The following is an 18,931-nucleotide window of genomic DNA, read 5'->3' on the forward strand; positions in this document are numbered from 1 at the left end:
TCGAAGCCTCTGAGCTGTAAAAGACTCAGGCGCTGGAGGCAGGCGTTTAAAATACTGTTTATTAGGTTAAGTATTTTACATTTTACATAAATAAAAACAATTCAATTTTTTAATACTTATGATTAAAATCTTAAAAAAAATCAATCCTTAAAATCACTTAAAATTTTTAAAATCTTTGTGATTTTTAACAAACAACAAAACAATTAACTTCAAAATAAACGTGCCCAAAACAACAAAACAAACGTGATTAATGCAAAACTGTACACCAACATAAAAGTCAAATACATTGAAAATAACTGAAAATGCATTGGACAAAATAAAAAAACAATTAAAAAGGTAAAAATAAAAAAACAAACAAAAAAGGTCCAATGCATTTAAAATTAAATCCAAAACGGTCAATGTATTTGACAAAAGAATATAACAAAACTAAACCAAAAAACCCTAAACAATGTGGTTTAAAAGCAACTAAATCTTTAAAAACAATTAAGATTCCTTTTTAAAATAGTTTTAAAAACAATCATCCATAAAATCTTTAAAAGATCTTGGACTCGGGCTCCAGCAGGGGGAACTAACCGTCCCCGGAGGTGGGTCCCATCATGGGATCCTGAGCTCCCCTAGATCTTGTATATGCCAGTCTGCCCGCCTCTATCACCTTAAATAATTTCACCTCTATGAAGGGTTTTTTCAGGAGTACGGCAATCCCGTCCGCTCGGGACACATTTGACCCCGACTAGCTAGCTGCTGTGGTTGGGGAGATGCAGCTCTTTTCATTCAAGTCGGGTAGCGCGAGTCGAAAATCAAACTAGTATCAAACGTCAAGCTGACTTTCCCGCAATGGACGTTGCCCACTCCTGCGTCAAAGGGATGCGACGAGTTCAATCTCCAACTCTATATGCAAAACTATCATTTAAAATATGGAAATAAATGCCACCAGCTAAACATTCACCCCGCAATTGCAATAATCATGTGTTACAGTATTAGCTTGAAACCGACTCAGTCGACCGACCGGCGACTCAGTCAGATAATAATAACATCAGCTCACGTAGCCGATTCCATTTGCAATGAAATGAAATAATAATAAAACAAAAATACAATCCCAAGTAAACCACGAATACATTGATTATACAACAATTGGAATTCAATGATGAACACAATAAGGCGTTTATTACAGTAAAAGGAGCGGAGAGAAGTTTTCACCCACCCGTCTCTCCAGTTCATAAAACGGGACTGAATAGAAGATGACGGGAGGCTGACAAACACCATGGAGAGACTCCCTCTGACCACTAGGGGTCAATATTTACCCAAAGCCATGTTACTGTATATTGATTATTATAGAAAACAAGAAACAAAAATATAGAAAACATTATTTTGGCAGATTCTAAATACTTGTTTAAATACTTAAAATGTCTTTAACTAGACTGTGTTTTACGTAGTTTTATTAAATTACGTTGCTACAACGTTGTGGCAACATTGTGTGTGTAATGTCCATATTGATTAATTAGGGTGATGTGTGCCAGAAGGCGAGGGGGGATAAAGGGGGAGAGACTTCACAGACCGGGATTGCTGAGTGCGTGTGCAGATGCGAGAGAGAGAGAGAGAGAGAGAGAGAGAGAGAGAGAGAGAGAGAGAGAGAGAGAGAGAGAGAGAGAGAGAGAGAGAGAGAGGCAGGCACCGAGGATGGGTTCAACGGATTACTGGACTGTAGAAAACAGTGGGCTTTGCTGTGGAGAAAAGTGAAAGACGCTACATTGAATAACAACCGTGAGACTTCCTTTTCCTTTTGATCAACCACATTATTTATATCCACCCTGTTATCTGAGTTCAGTAGGTGCAAATCCTGAAGATCAGTTCTCTCCTAACAGAAGGAATCTGAAACCGCTGGCCAGGCGACTTCCAGACACTCCTGCAGGGAGAGTGCCCTGGGACAGGCGCGCCATCTTTGCTCAAGTTCAATGTTGATTAAAATCATTAAAACAAAATCAACAATCGGAGCTCTTGGAAGAAAATAATGATACAAATGACAAAGCAGGGCTTCTTCAAAACAATAATCAGGTACACTATCTAATTAGCTGGGATTAATGCAAAATTTGAATTCAAGAAAAATCAGAGGCTAGCCAGTCTACATTTAACGAGCATCGAACAAGAAATTAAACGAAAACAAATACCTATTGATGGATTTTTCACAAAACGTAAAGATGTATCTAGCACTTATACTATTAGTCCTCTATCCCTGCTAGATAGCACTTCAGCTTATTATGCTCCTCGCGTCCTTGATTGTTCTCCTCTTGCTCCCTTTCCCGTAGCCCTAGTCTGTAACCCTACATCTTGACAGCACTTAGCTTCACCGTCCAGGATGTAGGAAGTCTCTTACTGTACTTGTGTAAATTGGAATTGGAATTGTAAAATGTATTTTGAATTTTCTATATTTTAGCTAAGTTGAATTTGTAATGATTGATACCTTGTACTTCTCTGTATTTTTGCACTTATGTTGTAATTCGCACTGGATAAGGGCGTCTGCCAAGAAAGAAAAATAATAATAATAATAATAATAATAATAATACAATATCTGAAATTCAGTCAAGTGGGGCCAAGAAAATGGGGCACACTTGAAAGCGCTGTTCCGAATTATAGCCATGCACGGGCGACAAAGCTGGCCTTTTCATGGCCACAGTGAGGAGGACAGTTCTACTAATATGGGACATTTCCTCGTTTGTGGACGTGCTTTCAGAGAGTGACAAGAACATCAAATCCAAAACAGACATAATATATGGATATCTTTAGATAGCTTTACCAGACACACGAAATTATATGATATGTGTTTAGGGGGAAAGAATAAAGATCATCATTAATGAGGTAAAAGAGGTTAGTTTCTTTTCTATATTGGTAGATGAAACAGAAGACGTATCAAAGAAAGAACAGCTTGCTATCTTCGTCCGCTATGTTCACAGTGGAATTATTAAAGAGTGAGCAATCGGCATATGATGGACCTTAGTGCAGAATCACTGGCTAATGCTATCTGTGATGAGCTTCTGAGTCAAGGCATAGACATGCAGCTATGTGTGGGACCATGGGCATTGCTAGACCCCTTTCACTGGGGCAAGTTTGAGTTTTAACAATTTACTTTGTCAGTGCATTCATTTAGATTGATAATCGCAGAAAAAAGAAATGGATCTAAATGCAACGCATTAACCCAATCAACGCTTGTAAAATCAATGCAGTTTAACTGTGATCACAAATCGCTGCGTGCGCACCTCTGTGCTGTTGTAATCGCCGCTGCAGCCACAGAGGCCAGTCGCCATGCCAGTCAGAAGTGAGGTCGTCTAAGAAAACATGACGAGACTAAAGTAAGCTTCTAAATAATACCGATGATCTTATTTTGACTTAAACATTATTGGCTCCTGTAGATGGACATCAGACAATTCTCTGTCAGGGACATGGAAGCAGAAAGGAGAGATGAGGTTGAAGGAGGTAAGGCTTGATAAACAAACTACATCCTCAGGCGTCAGTCAGGTCTCAGACTCCAGATGAAAAAGCATCAAGTCTCAGGAAAACCTCTGTGACGTCTATGGAATTGCAGAGAAAATAAACAAATGTTTGTGTTCTGTAGTACTGTATGATAACAATGAATCAATTAATTCATTAATTCGCTAGCGCTAGCGTTAGTTTAGGACACTACATAAACAGTTAGCAATAACTATGGCTGTTGTGTGCTAATTACCTAGCGACTAAAAAGTAATATTGGCTTATTTTAAGTTGTTGTTGTTGCAAGTAAACTTCATGAGTTTCAAACGTCAGTTTAAACTTACACCAATTATGTTAGCCAGCTACTGAGACGGCTCCACACTTGGCTGAGGTGCACAATGGGAAGAATATGAAGAATGGAATGGAATGGAAAAATGAAGAATAGGTGGTACAGTTTAATGCTAAAAAAATGAACCAACTCAGTTTGGACTTGGTGATGGACAAAACCTTTTGGGGAATACTTTGTTTACTTTTAGAATATAAATGCTCTTTATTTTAGTTGTTGAAGTCATAAAATGACTGGTTTTTTGAAATGTTGTAATTGTAAATTCTTGAAAAAGCTGTAGTTATTATCATTTTGTAATGTAGAATGCAAATGTGCAAGAACGTTTTCTCTGCAGTTTTGTTATTTGCATATACAGTGTATGCCTTTTATGCTGTTGAGAATGTGCATGTACAGCTGTCACAGTATCTAGACCGCAGGGCACAGGAAATATGGACCCAAGTGCAGCGCTAGTAGAGATAGCAATGGTCGGACAGGCATGGATCGGGTGCTGGCAGAACAGGGCAGAAAAGGGCTAGGCAAAGACATTGTTGAGGTAACAAGCGAAGGTCAGGATCCAGTAAACCGAGCAAGGAGACCAAGGGCTTGGAGTTGTAGGCAGCACTGACAACACTTCACCCAGAGTGAGGGCAGTGAGGGGTTTACGACGGGAACAAGAAATCAGGTTGGGAGGTGCAGGGAAAATGGGAGCAGAGGGAGAGAACAAGAGTGCACATGATGTTGATGAATGTTAATGGGATGATTGGAAGGATGAAAGCAGGGAGAAGTCAGAGAAAAGGCAGGGACACAGTGACCTCTAGCGGTCATAGAGGGTATGGGTTTGGGAACCATGACAACCGTATGTTGAAGACACTTAAATAAATATTTTCATAAAGATTAATATCTCTACATTTTTACCTTTCCCAGTACTTGTTGCAGTGTAGGAATAGTGGGTTTAGCAAGGGAAGTTTGTATAGTGCATTGTGTTGCACACTTCTTGCACGCAGCAGGCTTTCAAGAAAAATAAGAGATATGAGTAATGGGGGGCCTGTGCCCCAGTAGAGCTTTATGTGTAGCAACACCCCTGTATGGGACAGCGCTATAGTGTCATGCGGAGAAGTGTGAACGGTGTACAGGCAAGAATAAAGGAGTAAGTGCCACACACTGTGTACAAACATTGCCACGCTCACCATCTTAACCTGGTGTTGGTCATTATAAGACACAAATCTGAAGTTGGATTCTGATTGTGTATAGCATGATTATTTTAATGTTGCAAGTCTGACTCAAAGTTCCTAAATTAAACATGGCTATTAGTACACCACTTGAGGCATTCACATGATTGAAATAACGCCAGGTTATTGTGCAAAGAAACTGAATTCAAGTCATACTTAATGTAATACAATTTTGCCTAAACAGGAAAATGAACATTACAAACTAAATAACACACAGAAACACAGCCATAAAACTGGGGTAACTGCATCAAATAATCCCACATGCCATGTAGCTAGGCCAGTGGTTCACAGCCCTGGTCCTGGAGGACTCCCTACCCATTCTGTTTCTTGTTCCAGCTGAGCTATCAGTTACGTAATTGAAGTAATCATTTGCCCAATCCGCGTCTTGCAATCATTTTAAACAGGAAGAGTTTCAAGTTAAGCACAGCATACACTAAGAAACTTGAATTGGAACATTTTTATGAGATATACAAGTTAAAAAGTCAAATGTATGTAACTTACTCCAACAAAGGTGTTCACTTAAATAACTGTGAGATCACTAGCAGACGCCCTTATCCAGATTGACTTACAATTCTGTATGCACTTAACATTGACTACCTAGGCCACTGAAATACACCTTTTAAGTAATTCAGAAGGTTTTTATGCAAATGGGAGAACAGTGCTCAGCAAAGGTTCTGAGTCTTAAAAACAGACGACTAATGTAGAAAGCATGTCGGTTCAGACTTTGGTGCCTCTGTAAGTTTGAAAGATGCTACAGTGCTGTATTGGTGACATTTTTGTTTTATAACTATTTTGTTTTATCCTGGAGTACCTCTGTATATGCTGCTCATAATTATAATGTGGGCTTTGATTTTTTTCATCAACCCTGGATTTAACTAATATTTGACGTTAATTTGGCTTGCCGGCTTGTAGTGCTGTGAGAAGTCTGCAGTGCAGATGCAGAGAAATGTGTCTGCAGTGGTTATATTTGACTTTAATTGTATGTGAACTACTGTTGAATTAATAACGTTATCCACAATTCCAGTAAACACGGAAATTGGAAAAATATCAGTTTTACCTTAATGTGGTTAACTTAGCTTCGAAGTTTGCATAACTTAATGTGAGTTCTACAGATTTACATTGGTCATTTTAATTTAAAAAATAAGTTCCCAGTTGTTCCGGATGGCATGCATTAGGGTTGGCAGTGCTCCGAGTTTGCTGGCTCCGGCTCCGGAGTGGCTCCACAGGTTCAGCTCCAGCTCCAGGCTGGCTCTGGAGCTGATGGAGACCCCCTGCTCCAGCTCCAGGCCAGCTCCAGCAGCCCCGGTTGCTTTTAACCAGCTCCGGCTCTGGAGCCACAAAAAACGGTGCAAACTAGGATGCGAACATTATAAATAACGAGAGAAATGAGAAAGTGAAGGTGTCATAATTACAATTAATAAAAAATAATGTATTATGGACTAAAAGCTGGAGTGAGAACTGATATTATTTTATAACCCCCAACATGACCTCAGCTCCGGCTCCAGCAACGCCAACTCCAGCTCTGCTCCGGAGCACAACTAACAAAAACTGTCCAGCTCTGCTGCGGCTCTGTGTCCTAGAGCTGGCTTCGGAGCAGGTGCACGGCCAACCATAGTACACGTTTGTCCATATGTGTGTTTGGATTATTTTGACATTTACTGAACTTCCTAATTATACTGGGTGTCACTGATGTTTATTAGATAAGGCACTCCTAATTTTTAAACTGAAATGTTCAACTGCAGAAAAAGCCTGTGCATATGCGGATACTAATTTCTGTAAGTGGGTTTTCTGAATTGGTATTGTAGTGCAGGAACAAAGTCTGTTGTTTGGTGATTTGTACCCTTTCGTTATGATACATAGCATTTTATGCTGTTTCTCCAGTCTGCAAATTTCTTATTCACGCATACGAGTGTTTTTGACAGTCATCTTATTCCATACCAACAAAATATGTCATATTCCACACACACATACACTCACCTAAAGGATTATTAGGAACACCTGTTCAATTTCTCATTAATGCAATTATCTAACCAACCAATCACATGGCAGTTGCTTCAATGCATTTAGGGGTGTGGTCCTGGTCAAGACAATCTCCTGAACTCCAAACTGAATGTCTGAATGGGAAAGAAAGGTGATTTAAGCAATTTTGAGCGTGGCATGGTTGTTGGTGCCAGACGGGCCGGTCTGAGTATTTCACAATCTGCTCAGTTACTGGGATTTTCACGCACAACCATTTCTAGGGTTTACAAAGAATGGTGTGAAAATGGAAAAACATCCAGTATGCGGCAGTCCTGTGGGCGAAAATGCCTTGTTGATGCTAGAGGTCAGAGGAGAATGGGCCGACTGATTCAAGCTGATAGAAGAGCAACTTTGACTGAAATAACCACTCGTTACAACCAAGGTATGCAGCAAAGCATTTGTGAAGCCACAACACGTACAACCTTGAGGCGGATGGGCTACAACAGCAGAAGACCCCACCGGGTACCACTCATCTCCACTACAAATAGGAAAAAGAGGCTACAATTTGCACAAGCTCACCAAAATTGGACAGTTGAAGACTAGAAAAATGTTGTCTGGTCTGATGAGTCTCGATTTCTGTTGAGACATTCAGATGGTAGAGTCAGAATTTGGCGTAAACAGAATGAGAACATGGATCCATCATGCCTTGTTACCACTGTGCGGGCTGGTGGTGGTGGTGTAATGGTGTGGGGGATGTTTTCTTGGCACACTTTAGGCCCCTTAGTGCCAACTGGGCATCATTTAAATTCCACGGCCTACCTGAGCATTGTTTCTGACCATGTCCATCCCTTTATGGCCACCATGTACCCATCCTCTGATGGCTACTTCCAGCAGGATAATGCACCATGTCACAAAGGTCGAATCATTTCAAATTGGTTTCTTGAACATGACAATGAGTTCACTGTACTAAACTGGCCCCCACAGTCACCAGATCTCAACCCAATAGAGCATCTTTGGGATGTGGTGGAACGGGAGCTTCGTGCCCTGGATGTGCATCCCACAAATCTCCATCAACTGCAAGATGCTATTCTACCAATATGGGCCAACATTTCTAAAGAATGCTTTCAGCACCTTGTTGAATCAATGCCACGTAGAATTAAGGCAGTTCTGAAGGCGAAAGGGGGTCAAACACAGTATTAGTATGGTGTTCCTAATAATCCTTTAGGTGAGTGTATTTCGTTTCTCTATTATTTACCAACAAGATGAGCACCGCTGTGAAGCCAGGCTTCCTAAAAATTAATTTAAACTCATCAATGCTCCTCTCATTATATCATTATATCGATAATAACTCTCCATAACTATAACAAAAACATGTATAAAATCTGAATCTATTAAAATAATCATGCAGAACACCACTACTTTATAGACAGTAAGGCACAGCTGGCAAAAGTTAGCAGCCTTGATTATTATTAACATTTACCCTTTCCTCACTGCCTCTATAGGAATTCCTCTGACAGTCCCTGTCAGCAGTGTGCCACAGTTAACACCATCATCGTGACTCCATATTTGCATTTCCTTTATAGATCTGCAAAACAACTCTTTCAAAGAGATTGATGAATGATGCAAAATTTCAAATGCTTTGGCAAAAGTACATTTTTTTGGTTTTTTCGGTTTAGTTTGTACTGCTAACATTTTTTTGTATCACTATAATGCGGTCTGTCTGCTGTGTGGATTCGCTTGTGATAACGAAGGTGTGCAAAGCTACTGAAGCACTTCCCACACTGGGTGCAGCATTAGGGTTTCTCTCCTATGTGAATTTTTTGGTGGCGTTTCAGTTTTGTTGAACTAATGAAACTCTTCCCACATTGCACGCAGCTATATGGTTTCTCTCCTGTGTGAATTCGTTTGTGGATATGGAGATATCCTGCATTACAGAACCCCTTCCCACACTGGGTGCAGCAATAGGGTTTCTCTCCTGTGTGAATTCTTTGGTGGCATTTTAGATGTGTTGACTGAGTGAAGCCCTTCCCACACTGGGTGCAGCAATAGGGTTTCTCTCCTGTGTGAATTCTTTGGTGGCGTTTCAGTTTTGTTGAACTAATGAAACTCTTCCCACATTGCACGCAGCTATATGGTTTCTCTCCTGTGTGAATTAGTTTGTGGATATGGAGATATCCTGCATTACAGAACCCCTTCCCACACTGGGTGCAGCAATAGGGTTTCTCTCCTGTGTGAATTTTTTGGTGGCGTTTCAGTTGTGTTGAACTAATGAAACTCTTCCCACACTGGACACAGCTGTATGGTTTCTCTCCTGTGTGAATTCGCTTGTGGATATGGAGATATCCTGCATTACAGAACCCCTTCCCACACTGGGTGCAGCAATAGGGTTTCTCTCCTGTGTGAATTTTTTGGTGGCGTTTCAGTTGTGTTGAACTAATGAAACTCTTCCCACACTGGACACAGCTGTATGGTTTCTCTCCTGTGTGAATTCGCTTGTGGATATGGAGATATCCTGCATTACAGAACCCCTTCCCACACTGGGTGCAGCAATAGGGTTTCTCTCCTGTGTGAACTATTTGGTGGTATTTTAGCTGTGATGACACAGCAAAGCTTTTTCCACACTTGGAGCAGCTGTACGATCTCTCCCCTCTGTGATTTCTATGATTTTTTTTCCCGTCTCCTTTCCCAGTATAGCTCTTCCCACACTGGGGGGAGCGATTGTGATGCAGTTTTCCACACTGTGGTGGGGGGGATGAAAATGTGGGGGGTCTAGGACGCAGCTGTCGGCGCTGTGATGAAAGGCTTTCACACTTCAGTGTTCCATCACTCCCCCCACTGACCCCTGAATTCAGGGCAGCAGACTTTGAGTCTCTCCGTCTGTCCACAGGGGGCTCAGGCTCCAGGTCACAGGTACTGTCTGTAATATTCTCCCATCTGACACGGACCCTTTTCAAAGACACAGAGAGTGGTCTGCTTCGCTCAATTATATAAGCAGATTCCAGTGTATTGTCCTCTGTTGTAATGTAGTCAGACCCCACAGACTGGATCCTGGGGAGTTCTGCACTGTGGGTGGAGTCCAGGTCAGGGTCGCTCCTCATCACACAGGGAGGCTTGAACTTGGATTCTGCTGTATCAGATCCCAGTACCCTGTGTCCCTGTGTTGACCCCTCAGTCTGTGGCTCTTCCATGTGGCCAGACTCCAGTCCCCTGAGCTCCTCCTCACTCTGTCTGCTCCTGTGCTGCTCAGTCAGGCCCTGGTTGTCTTCAGTATCTGTGGGCTCTGTGTCCTGCCTCAGACTGGAGCTCCACTCCTGCTCACAGTGCTGCTGCTCAATGGGAGCCCTTTCCCCAGAGTCAGGGAGAGCGCTGGCTTCTACTGCTCCTGGGGGAGAGACGACACAGAAAAGCATTGTAAACGGGTGAGAAGTGTCCAGACACTAAAACACACTATGTTGGAAAAATAGCACAGCATCAAGAAAACAGTCACTACTGTAAAAGTGATACAGGTGTTTTATACTTCAAATGCGTAGCAACAGGGCAGAAACGCAAATATACCTCACAACTCTCATTGACACAATCAATCACGTTATAATGTAATTTAAACATATCCGTCACAATAAGGATAACAACTTTAAATTGGCAATATCACAATCGCAAAATGTCGAGGAGGGGAAGGGGGGTGGGCATCGTGCAATGTCAAGCATTTCAGCTTTAAAGTTCCTTTAATTAGTTTTTGTGGTTATTTTTTTCCTTCTCTCATGTGTTTGGCCAGGCGACACTCTATGGCCTGTAAAGCACTGCAGGAAACGCTCAAATATATTACCTTTCAATTGAAATCACACGGGCACGTGGGCTAATGTAAATGCTGCCGACTTGAAAGATGGTTAAAGGTTTTGGAGCATCATCCTGTGTCAATCCAATACAAATCTAATCACTGGGCTTCGTAACAGCACAGTGATCAAATATAATAGGGTGATTCTCATGAAATTCTCATTTCAGAGTGATCCTCTTTAAGGTTTTTAAATAATTAAATTGACCAACATTTTATTTGGAGAATGCTTAGTAGAGTCTAAAGTAGGGCTGTGCGATATGACGATATATATCGTATGACGATAGAAAAACGTATATCGTTTCATATTATGCTCTATCGTTTATATCATGGTGTCGCAAATCCCACTCTATTTTTGGTCATTTGTCAACGCTTTGCGTTGTCCCCGGTTCTTCCACACGTGTCGGATGCGGTAAGAAATGTGCATCAGAAACACAGACAGACAGAGGAGAGAGAACTGACACAGAACGGGGTAATTCTGAACAGGAGGACTCTGACCAGCCAAGACAAACGAGGAGCTCGTACCTAAAAGAGGGGCTACATCTGTCGCATGGACGTGGTTAGGGTAGAAAAAGTCTGACACGGACCAGAAAACCCTACTTAGCAAAATATGCTGCAGACCAGTCTCTACAACAGGCTCAAACACCACTAACCTCTTTTACCACCTGCGCAAGAATCATGCTAAACAGTACAGAGAGTCTACACAATACTTTGCAATGTGCTTATATTTTGCAAGTCGCCCTGGATAAGGGCGTCTTCCAAGAAATAAAATATAATGTTATATTTTATATATTTATATTGTGAAACTTAATGTGCTGCTATAATTTAAACTTGAAAGTGTTCCATGTTTACATTTTGTATTTTATATACCAATTGTAGCGACCTCAGGTTTCTAGGTAGTGAAATAAAGGGAAAAATACAAGTAAAACAGGCTTTATTGAACTCACAGGGAGGTACATCTACTTTCCCTCCAAGGCTGTTATTCAATCTCTCCGGTGCTCTCTCGCTCATTACCTACTCCGACTCCCCGAGCGGCGCGTCCCCGCCCTCTCAAATACCCCCCTCAGGTGACTCCCACCCGTCCAATCGCCGCTCTGCGGCAATACCACCCAGAGTCACACAATCACAAATAACTCCCAAACATCCCTCCCTAGCCCAACACAACCCCACCCCACATGCAGTACACACACACACACACACACTCACACGCATACCGACAGACAAGGTTCCTGGTTCCTGGTTCCTAATTACTTACTACAGATTTGTAACTGCAAACAATACTTTTTGCCGTATTATTTATAATGTACTTATCAGATGTCCTTAACCAGGGCAAGTTACAGTTGAAACAAAATACACACGTTTCACGATGATTCACCCAGCTCCAATATAGCAGGTTATAATTGAACTAAAGTGTGCATGTCTCAGTCATGGCGTTTATGGACGCATTTATTAAACCAGTCCTTAATGTTTTAGAGGGAAACCCAGATCTGCTATATTTATTTATTCATTAACTTAAATTGTAAATGGAAACGTTAACTAAATCGTATTCACCTTCACACTGACTGTCTCTGCAGATTGTCCTGCACACCATTCACAAAACACAGCCTGAAACACGGCCAGCTGTTCATAAAATATTAAGAATATCAGCTGCTACGATCCGATTATTATCCTTCAGTTTATTTTAACTAGTCAGGCACTGCAACGATCCTGTGAAATCACAGTGTTTAATACACTCGGATATTAACTGTAAGCAGTAAAACATTTAATTGTTTCTGTACGTGGATTTCACTCCATCTTCGTGATCGCACTCGGCACGTGAGATTATATCTTCCGACACAATGCATCTGTTCTCCTCCCTGTGTCTCAAGTCAAGAACACACGTCCAATTCTGAAAGCTAATCATGTCCTCAGTGGGCGGGACGGACGCTTATGGACACGTCCAGCACCAGCAAGTTAACAGTCCACAAAACACGGACGCCAGTGGAAACGGGGCATAAACTAATCCAGTCTTTTTGATAACCTTGATGGTTTTAATATTCAACTTGCTCTTAAACACTTTGTTTATAATGTTGCTGCATTCAATATATTTGATGGGAATGACTACTCTGTAGTTCTGAGGAGAGTCTGTTTACAGTTCACAAGATGTCATTAAAAATATTATTTAAAATAGACTTCCTTTGTGTTGACTAATTTAATTAAGTGATTCTACGTATAAATACTGATGATTACAAGCTTGGGGAAAAAATGTGATTAATTGCGATTAATTAGTTAATTTTTTTAATCGATTCCCAGCCCTGATATATATATATATTAGTGAGGGAGGCGGAGCCAGGCACTATATAAGGAAGCAGTGCAGGCGGTGGCTGTGGGGAAGAAGGTTGTTTGTGTGTGCCTGAACAAAGAACAATGGTCTTTCCCAACACTGCTAGGGGTTAGAGACAGCCCCAGGTTCAAAGCAAGTCGTTAGAAGTGAGGAGGTAGAGTGTGTTCAGCATATTGAACGGTTTAGTAGGTTTGTTTGTGTTTGTTTTATTTACTCTGCAGGGGTTAAAACATCTGTGCCTGTGAGAGATAAACAGGGGCGCCAAGTCCTGCATTCCCCTGCATGGTTGACACTTACCAGCAGGGGCGCCACACCCTGTACTCCCCGGGTTTAATCCATGCTCACGCCTTTGAATTGGGCAGCTGCTGTGATCAGAGTAAAGAAGCATCCTTGCGGCCCAAATACAGGTGGGGGCCAGTCACACTAATATTATATATATGTATTTATATTATATATATATATATATATATATATATATATATAAAAATATATATTATATAAATATATAAATATATATTTTTTTAACATTCACATATCAGGACTATATTTATTTTGTTTGTAACTATAGTTGAAAAGTGTTTTCTATTTACCATTTTATACATAAAGATTTTATATATTGTTACATGCTTAATTGAAAATTTGCAAAGGTTCTAAATAAAAGGAGAAAAATAATCAAATATGAGTATATTTGTCGAGTATATAATTCAAAATGTAATAAGAAATTGGCCTCTCCATGTGGTCATTTTATATATAGTTTATTCATTGAATTTAAAGAAAATGTGCTATATTGTGAGATGTATCGTTACCGGGATATGAAAGGACCTATATCAGGATATGAGATTTTGGTCATATTGCACAGCCCTAGTCTAAAGTCAGTATAAATGTTGATTTCAAAGAGACCATTTACTTATTTGTATACATTTTAGTGCTTTTCTTGTACCAAGTGAATGATATTTCACAAGCACAAGAGTGGGAAATTAGATTTGGTTCATGTTTTTTTAATTGCTATGATAAAAAGTAGCTGTAAGCTAGCTATAGTAATGGACAAAATTGAATTCTTTACTTTATTAAAATATTTTATTTTCAAGATTTTCTCATTACCAAAAACTACCTCAAAAATGCGATCCTCAACATTTGGGATAAGTCATGTTTAATTATTTACCTACAACATCTTAATTCATAGTGTTGGTCTATATTATGGAAAGGAACAGGGGTGCGATCATTCAGTGCTAAAAGTACTCAAAACATATTTGCGCTCCATAACGAAAGACAAAAGACTTAATGGGCTAGCACATTATGGAGAGGTTCTTGATGAATTTAGGTGTCACAAAAGGAGACTTGAATTCACCTAGAAACTCCTACATCACCAGCGGAAACAGCTTATTTCCAATGAAAACACATTTCTAGGAGGGGGAAAAAAATCAAAAATTGTGTATCCTCACCAATTAAAAAACAAATACAATGGTTTATCATTTCAAGGAACAGTATATATTTTCCTATCACCACAATGCTATGCTGTAAATGGCCTAGTAAAGGCATAACTTTTGAAATTTTGGGACCAAAAATTAAGGTGGGACTCAAGCCCCCTGGATCCACCCCTGAGTATCATAAGAATGTAATTGTTCATCTTTTATATTTTCTCACTACCTGTCAACCTCAGCAACAACATAATATATGAATGTAATATTATCCAATAATATTACAGATAAAAAGACAAGTTCAACTTAAAATGACTGAGAAATATGCTTCTTTCATTACTGCAAACTGTGGTTCTCATTACCAAAATCGTAAAATATATACGTAAAATAGCGGTAATGAGAAAATTGTGGTGATGAGGCCTAGTGAAAAATGCTAACAACAGGGGCAACCTTTTTGACTTTTTGAGCATTTTAAAGTCTGTCATACTGATCAAAAATGTATAATAAAAATAATGATTATACCAATCCATCATCAATAGCGGTAATGAGAATCTATAGTGTCGGGAACAAGGGGCTTAGATACAAGTACAACATTTTTAGTGACTAAAAGTGAGGAGACTAGCATAGTGTGTGTCCATCTTTGGTCTTCTCCTCTTGTTGGTGCATCATGGGAGAATAAAACTTTATTGACTATTTTGTTATGATTTTGATGGGACTATTAACAAATATTGTGGTAATGAGAAATGGGTTGATGGACACCATGTTTTTTCATTATGTTATTCATGTGATGTCTAGATATTTAAATAAATATTTTTTATAGACTATTGGACATTTGACAACATACACTTTTATTTATTTTTAATTTCAGTTTATTTTACTTGTAATACATTAGTTGACCATCTTTTTGAATTGGGGACAGATTGCGGTAATGAGAAATTAACTGGAAAATGCATACAAAAATCTTAAATTACCCATTTAACACTAGAAGCACTGAGCCGGTCAATTTGAGCAATTTGGTTATTAAAATTTGAATTACACTGTGTTCCTAAATACACTGCACATACCCGTTCGTGACTTTTACGAACTATGTGTTTTAAACATGCCTACAGCATTTTAGCTGCATAAACGCAAAAAGAAATAAGTTATAAACACATTTTCCTAGGATAGCCAAAATCGGGCTGTTTTGACTGGTCATTTACATACATAATAAATCAAATATAACATAATCCTGCCTATCCTTTACAATACAGTCAATCTGGCACTCAAGTGGTGATGTCTACCCGTCTACAGTCTTTCATGTGCTTGAAAAAAACACACATTGTACAGCATTACAGGTGTTTTCTTACAGATTTATTCAGATTGAGTGGATACAGTGATTACCCGCAAATAAACATGGATTGGAAATGGAGATTGAAGAGAGCTCATTGTGGAAATGCTGTGTATATGATCATGACTGATTCAGGGGCATCAGTGATACTGGGAATAACAGTGATGATTCATGGCTTTGTACCAGTGTTGTGAAAAAACTGCGAGTGAACGCCAGGTCCAAATGACACAGAGTGCTTTTACTCTACTGCAAAATACTGATTCATAGACATTATCAGTGGAGGAGCATTTATTACGATGCTATATATTCGTGGAGTAAAAGTGTTCACCTGGAGAGGCTGTCAAAATGCAGTGAGAGGTACGAGCTCATGCAGGGAAAGTGCAGAAACGTGTCCTGTGTGACTGTATGAGCTGTCAGGTATGCAGGATAAATATATAGTAAATAGTTTCTTGAAATACAAAGCTACAGTGAATACAAGCAATGTATGTTGAAAACAAAGTTTACACAGTGTTGAAAATGTTTACTTTAGTGTACAATTATGTTTTGATAAATGCAACTTATTTTTGAACTAGAAAATACTGCTTTTTAGCATTATTCCAATATTTATGTTTACACTTGTTTATATATATAACTGTATATAGTTGCTTATGTTTTGACTGCAGTCTGCACGGTTAGAAAAAAAAGTGCTTTGTTATTTATAGCAATAATATTAATGTTTTATGATCATATATCAATTTAAATAATCAATCTGTGCTATGAAAATGTTGGATTTGATGTTCATGAATAAAACTTAAGAGTTTTATGCAATGGTTTGCCTTTGAATATCATATCACAGCTGTTAATGAGCTATCGATTATAATGACTGGCTTTGTGTTTGAAGGTAGTTCAATGTCGGCAATTCTATTGTTAAAAGTTGTAATATCTTTGTGTGCAAGACATAATACATCTATTGGAATAAGGTTTTACCATTTAGTATTATGTTTTTTATATTCAAATTATCACGCACATGGCTCAGGGTTGGTATCATGAGAATCACCTATTTACGTTCCTTCCCTGTTTAAAAACTAGAAGGTTTCTCTTCCCCTACTTTAAGGCAATTGCTGGATTTTGCAAGATCAAAACAATAAGTAATTAATCAACAGCCAATTGTTTTACACTCAGAAATATTTATATTAGCATAGAAAAACACTGGGTGGGTATTTTTAAATAAATGTAGACAATGATGTGGCTCTGATACCTCTGTCTGTCCATACGCTCAGATTTTTATTTTCTTGTGTCATACAACACTCAGAGGAAAGTTCAGAGTCGAGGCATTGCATGTAGTAGGGATGGGAATGAGTAATCGAAGGGACATTAGTATTCGAATACTTTGGATAGTATAAACACACACATACACACACACATAGTGGAGGAACATAAGGAATGCAGATGCCTCCCAACAGGTGTACTGCATGATGCAATTAAGCAATTAACATCCTATCATGCTCTGTGGCATGTATAAAATGCTAAGCAGGCCCATACATACAAACATATATACATAAATGTGCTGCAGAAATTCACAAAATCTATAACATTAGAGGCATGAGGACTGCCTGAAAGAATTCCTTAGTGATGGCTAAGCTATCAATTCATTAAATCTAAAACGAGAACCCACAACGATGTTTCATTACAAGATATTTTCTGCAGATGTAAGAATCCTTTCAGAATTTTGTTAAAGGGGTTCTAGACAGCTGTGAGTTTTATAGTTTCATTTTTGCAACAGCATCCTTCCAGTGAATTCAAGGATCGAGCTGATCTTGCACTTTTTAATTTCAATTTTAACATGGATCTGACTGGTTCGGATTTGTCTGACGACTGCAAAGGCAAATAAAAGAAAAGGGTGAACCAATCACAGACTTTATATTTCACACTAAAACACTCTGCATTAGATCAAACAAATGACTTGTTAATATACTACTCGTATAACTCGTGTTTTTAACCATCATGGCAAAACCCTATCTTCAAATATACTAAAATGTACCTCAGCTGAATCTAGAGCCAGAAGAGACCAGCTGAATTGATTAACCCATTGAATACATTAATGTTTATTAATAGGGATAATCCTGAATGAATTGAAAATAATCATGAACGAGAAAGTTAGAGGTTTAAATCAAAGACTCAGGCTCTCCCAATTCTGGGTGGGTTTGAAGAGACTCCAGGGGACAAGGCCAACTTCTTTTGAGTTTTATTTGAAAATAATTAAATTGAACGTAGCATTTCTCTCTCTCAGATTTATGGTTTTTCCCCCGCTGCTACTAGGACACTTACTTGTCAATGTATCCTTTCTCTATCTCCCATCTCTGGCTTGCACATGGTGCAATGGCTTTATCTAGCACATGTGCTTTATCCCACAGCAGCTCGTTTCTGATTGTAAATGTGTGTTTCATGGAGAAACACCCCCCTCCCCCATTGCTAACCTGCCTTGTTATTGTAATTGCGAGTGCACAGCGTGTCTGGGATATGAGTTTCGTTTCTGTCACACTGGAAAGACTGGCGAACTAACCTTACAACATACATTCACCCTGGAGAAGGGCGTCTGCTAATACATAACAATCATCCTAATATCATACGTGAAGAAATACATGTCTGTTACCAGCCTCTCTCCCTCCCTGTCCGCAACTGCGCTCTAGTCTCCCGGCTCCTCGGCGTTTCTCAGGCGGCCCGTCCGCTCCAGAGCTCCGGCTCCACTCGCACCGCCTCGCCGCCCTGAGCGCCTGCAGCCTCCGCCTCAGCGCCTCGTTTTCTCTCTGTCTGCGGGTTATTTCCACCCGGGACTCCGACACCGTCTCTTCCACCGCCTTCCAGATCTCACACAGGGCGGCTCTCATCAGCTCGGCCAGCGCCGAGGACAGGCGCTGCGTGAAGCGCTCGGAGAGAGACATCACTGCCCGCGCAGCTCAGCACACCTGGACAAATTGAACGGCAAACAGGTCTCTCCGCGTATTCCGCGCACAATGCGTCTCCAACCGCAGCGTCCGGTGGCTGAACCCGGGACAGCGCTTGTCTTGAATCAACCAATC

General features: G+C 39.9%; 1 protein-coding gene across 1 annotated transcript; it reads right to left on the reverse strand.

Annotated features, from left to right (window-relative positions):
* Positions 1-139: 139 nt before the first annotated feature.
* LOC136767765 (zinc finger protein ZFP2-like) lies at positions 140-18,879 on the reverse strand. The gene is made up of 2 exons (XM_066721757.1): positions 18,505-18,879; positions 140-10,357 (listed from the first exon to the last, which is right to left on the reverse strand). The coding sequence occupies exons 1-2, from the start codon at positions 18,791-18,793 to the stop codon at positions 8,769-8,771; spliced, it is 1,878 nt and encodes a 625-aa protein (XP_066577854.1). The 5' UTR covers positions 18,794-18,879; the 3' UTR covers positions 140-8,768.
* Between the last annotated feature and the right edge of the window lie 52 nt (positions 18,880-18,931).

This window comes from Amia ocellicauda, chromosome 14 (genome assembly GCF_036373705.1).
Source record: "Amia ocellicauda isolate fAmiCal2 chromosome 14, fAmiCal2.hap1, whole genome shotgun sequence".
Taxonomy (NCBI): domain Eukaryota; kingdom Metazoa; phylum Chordata; class Actinopteri; order Amiiformes; family Amiidae; genus Amia; species Amia ocellicauda.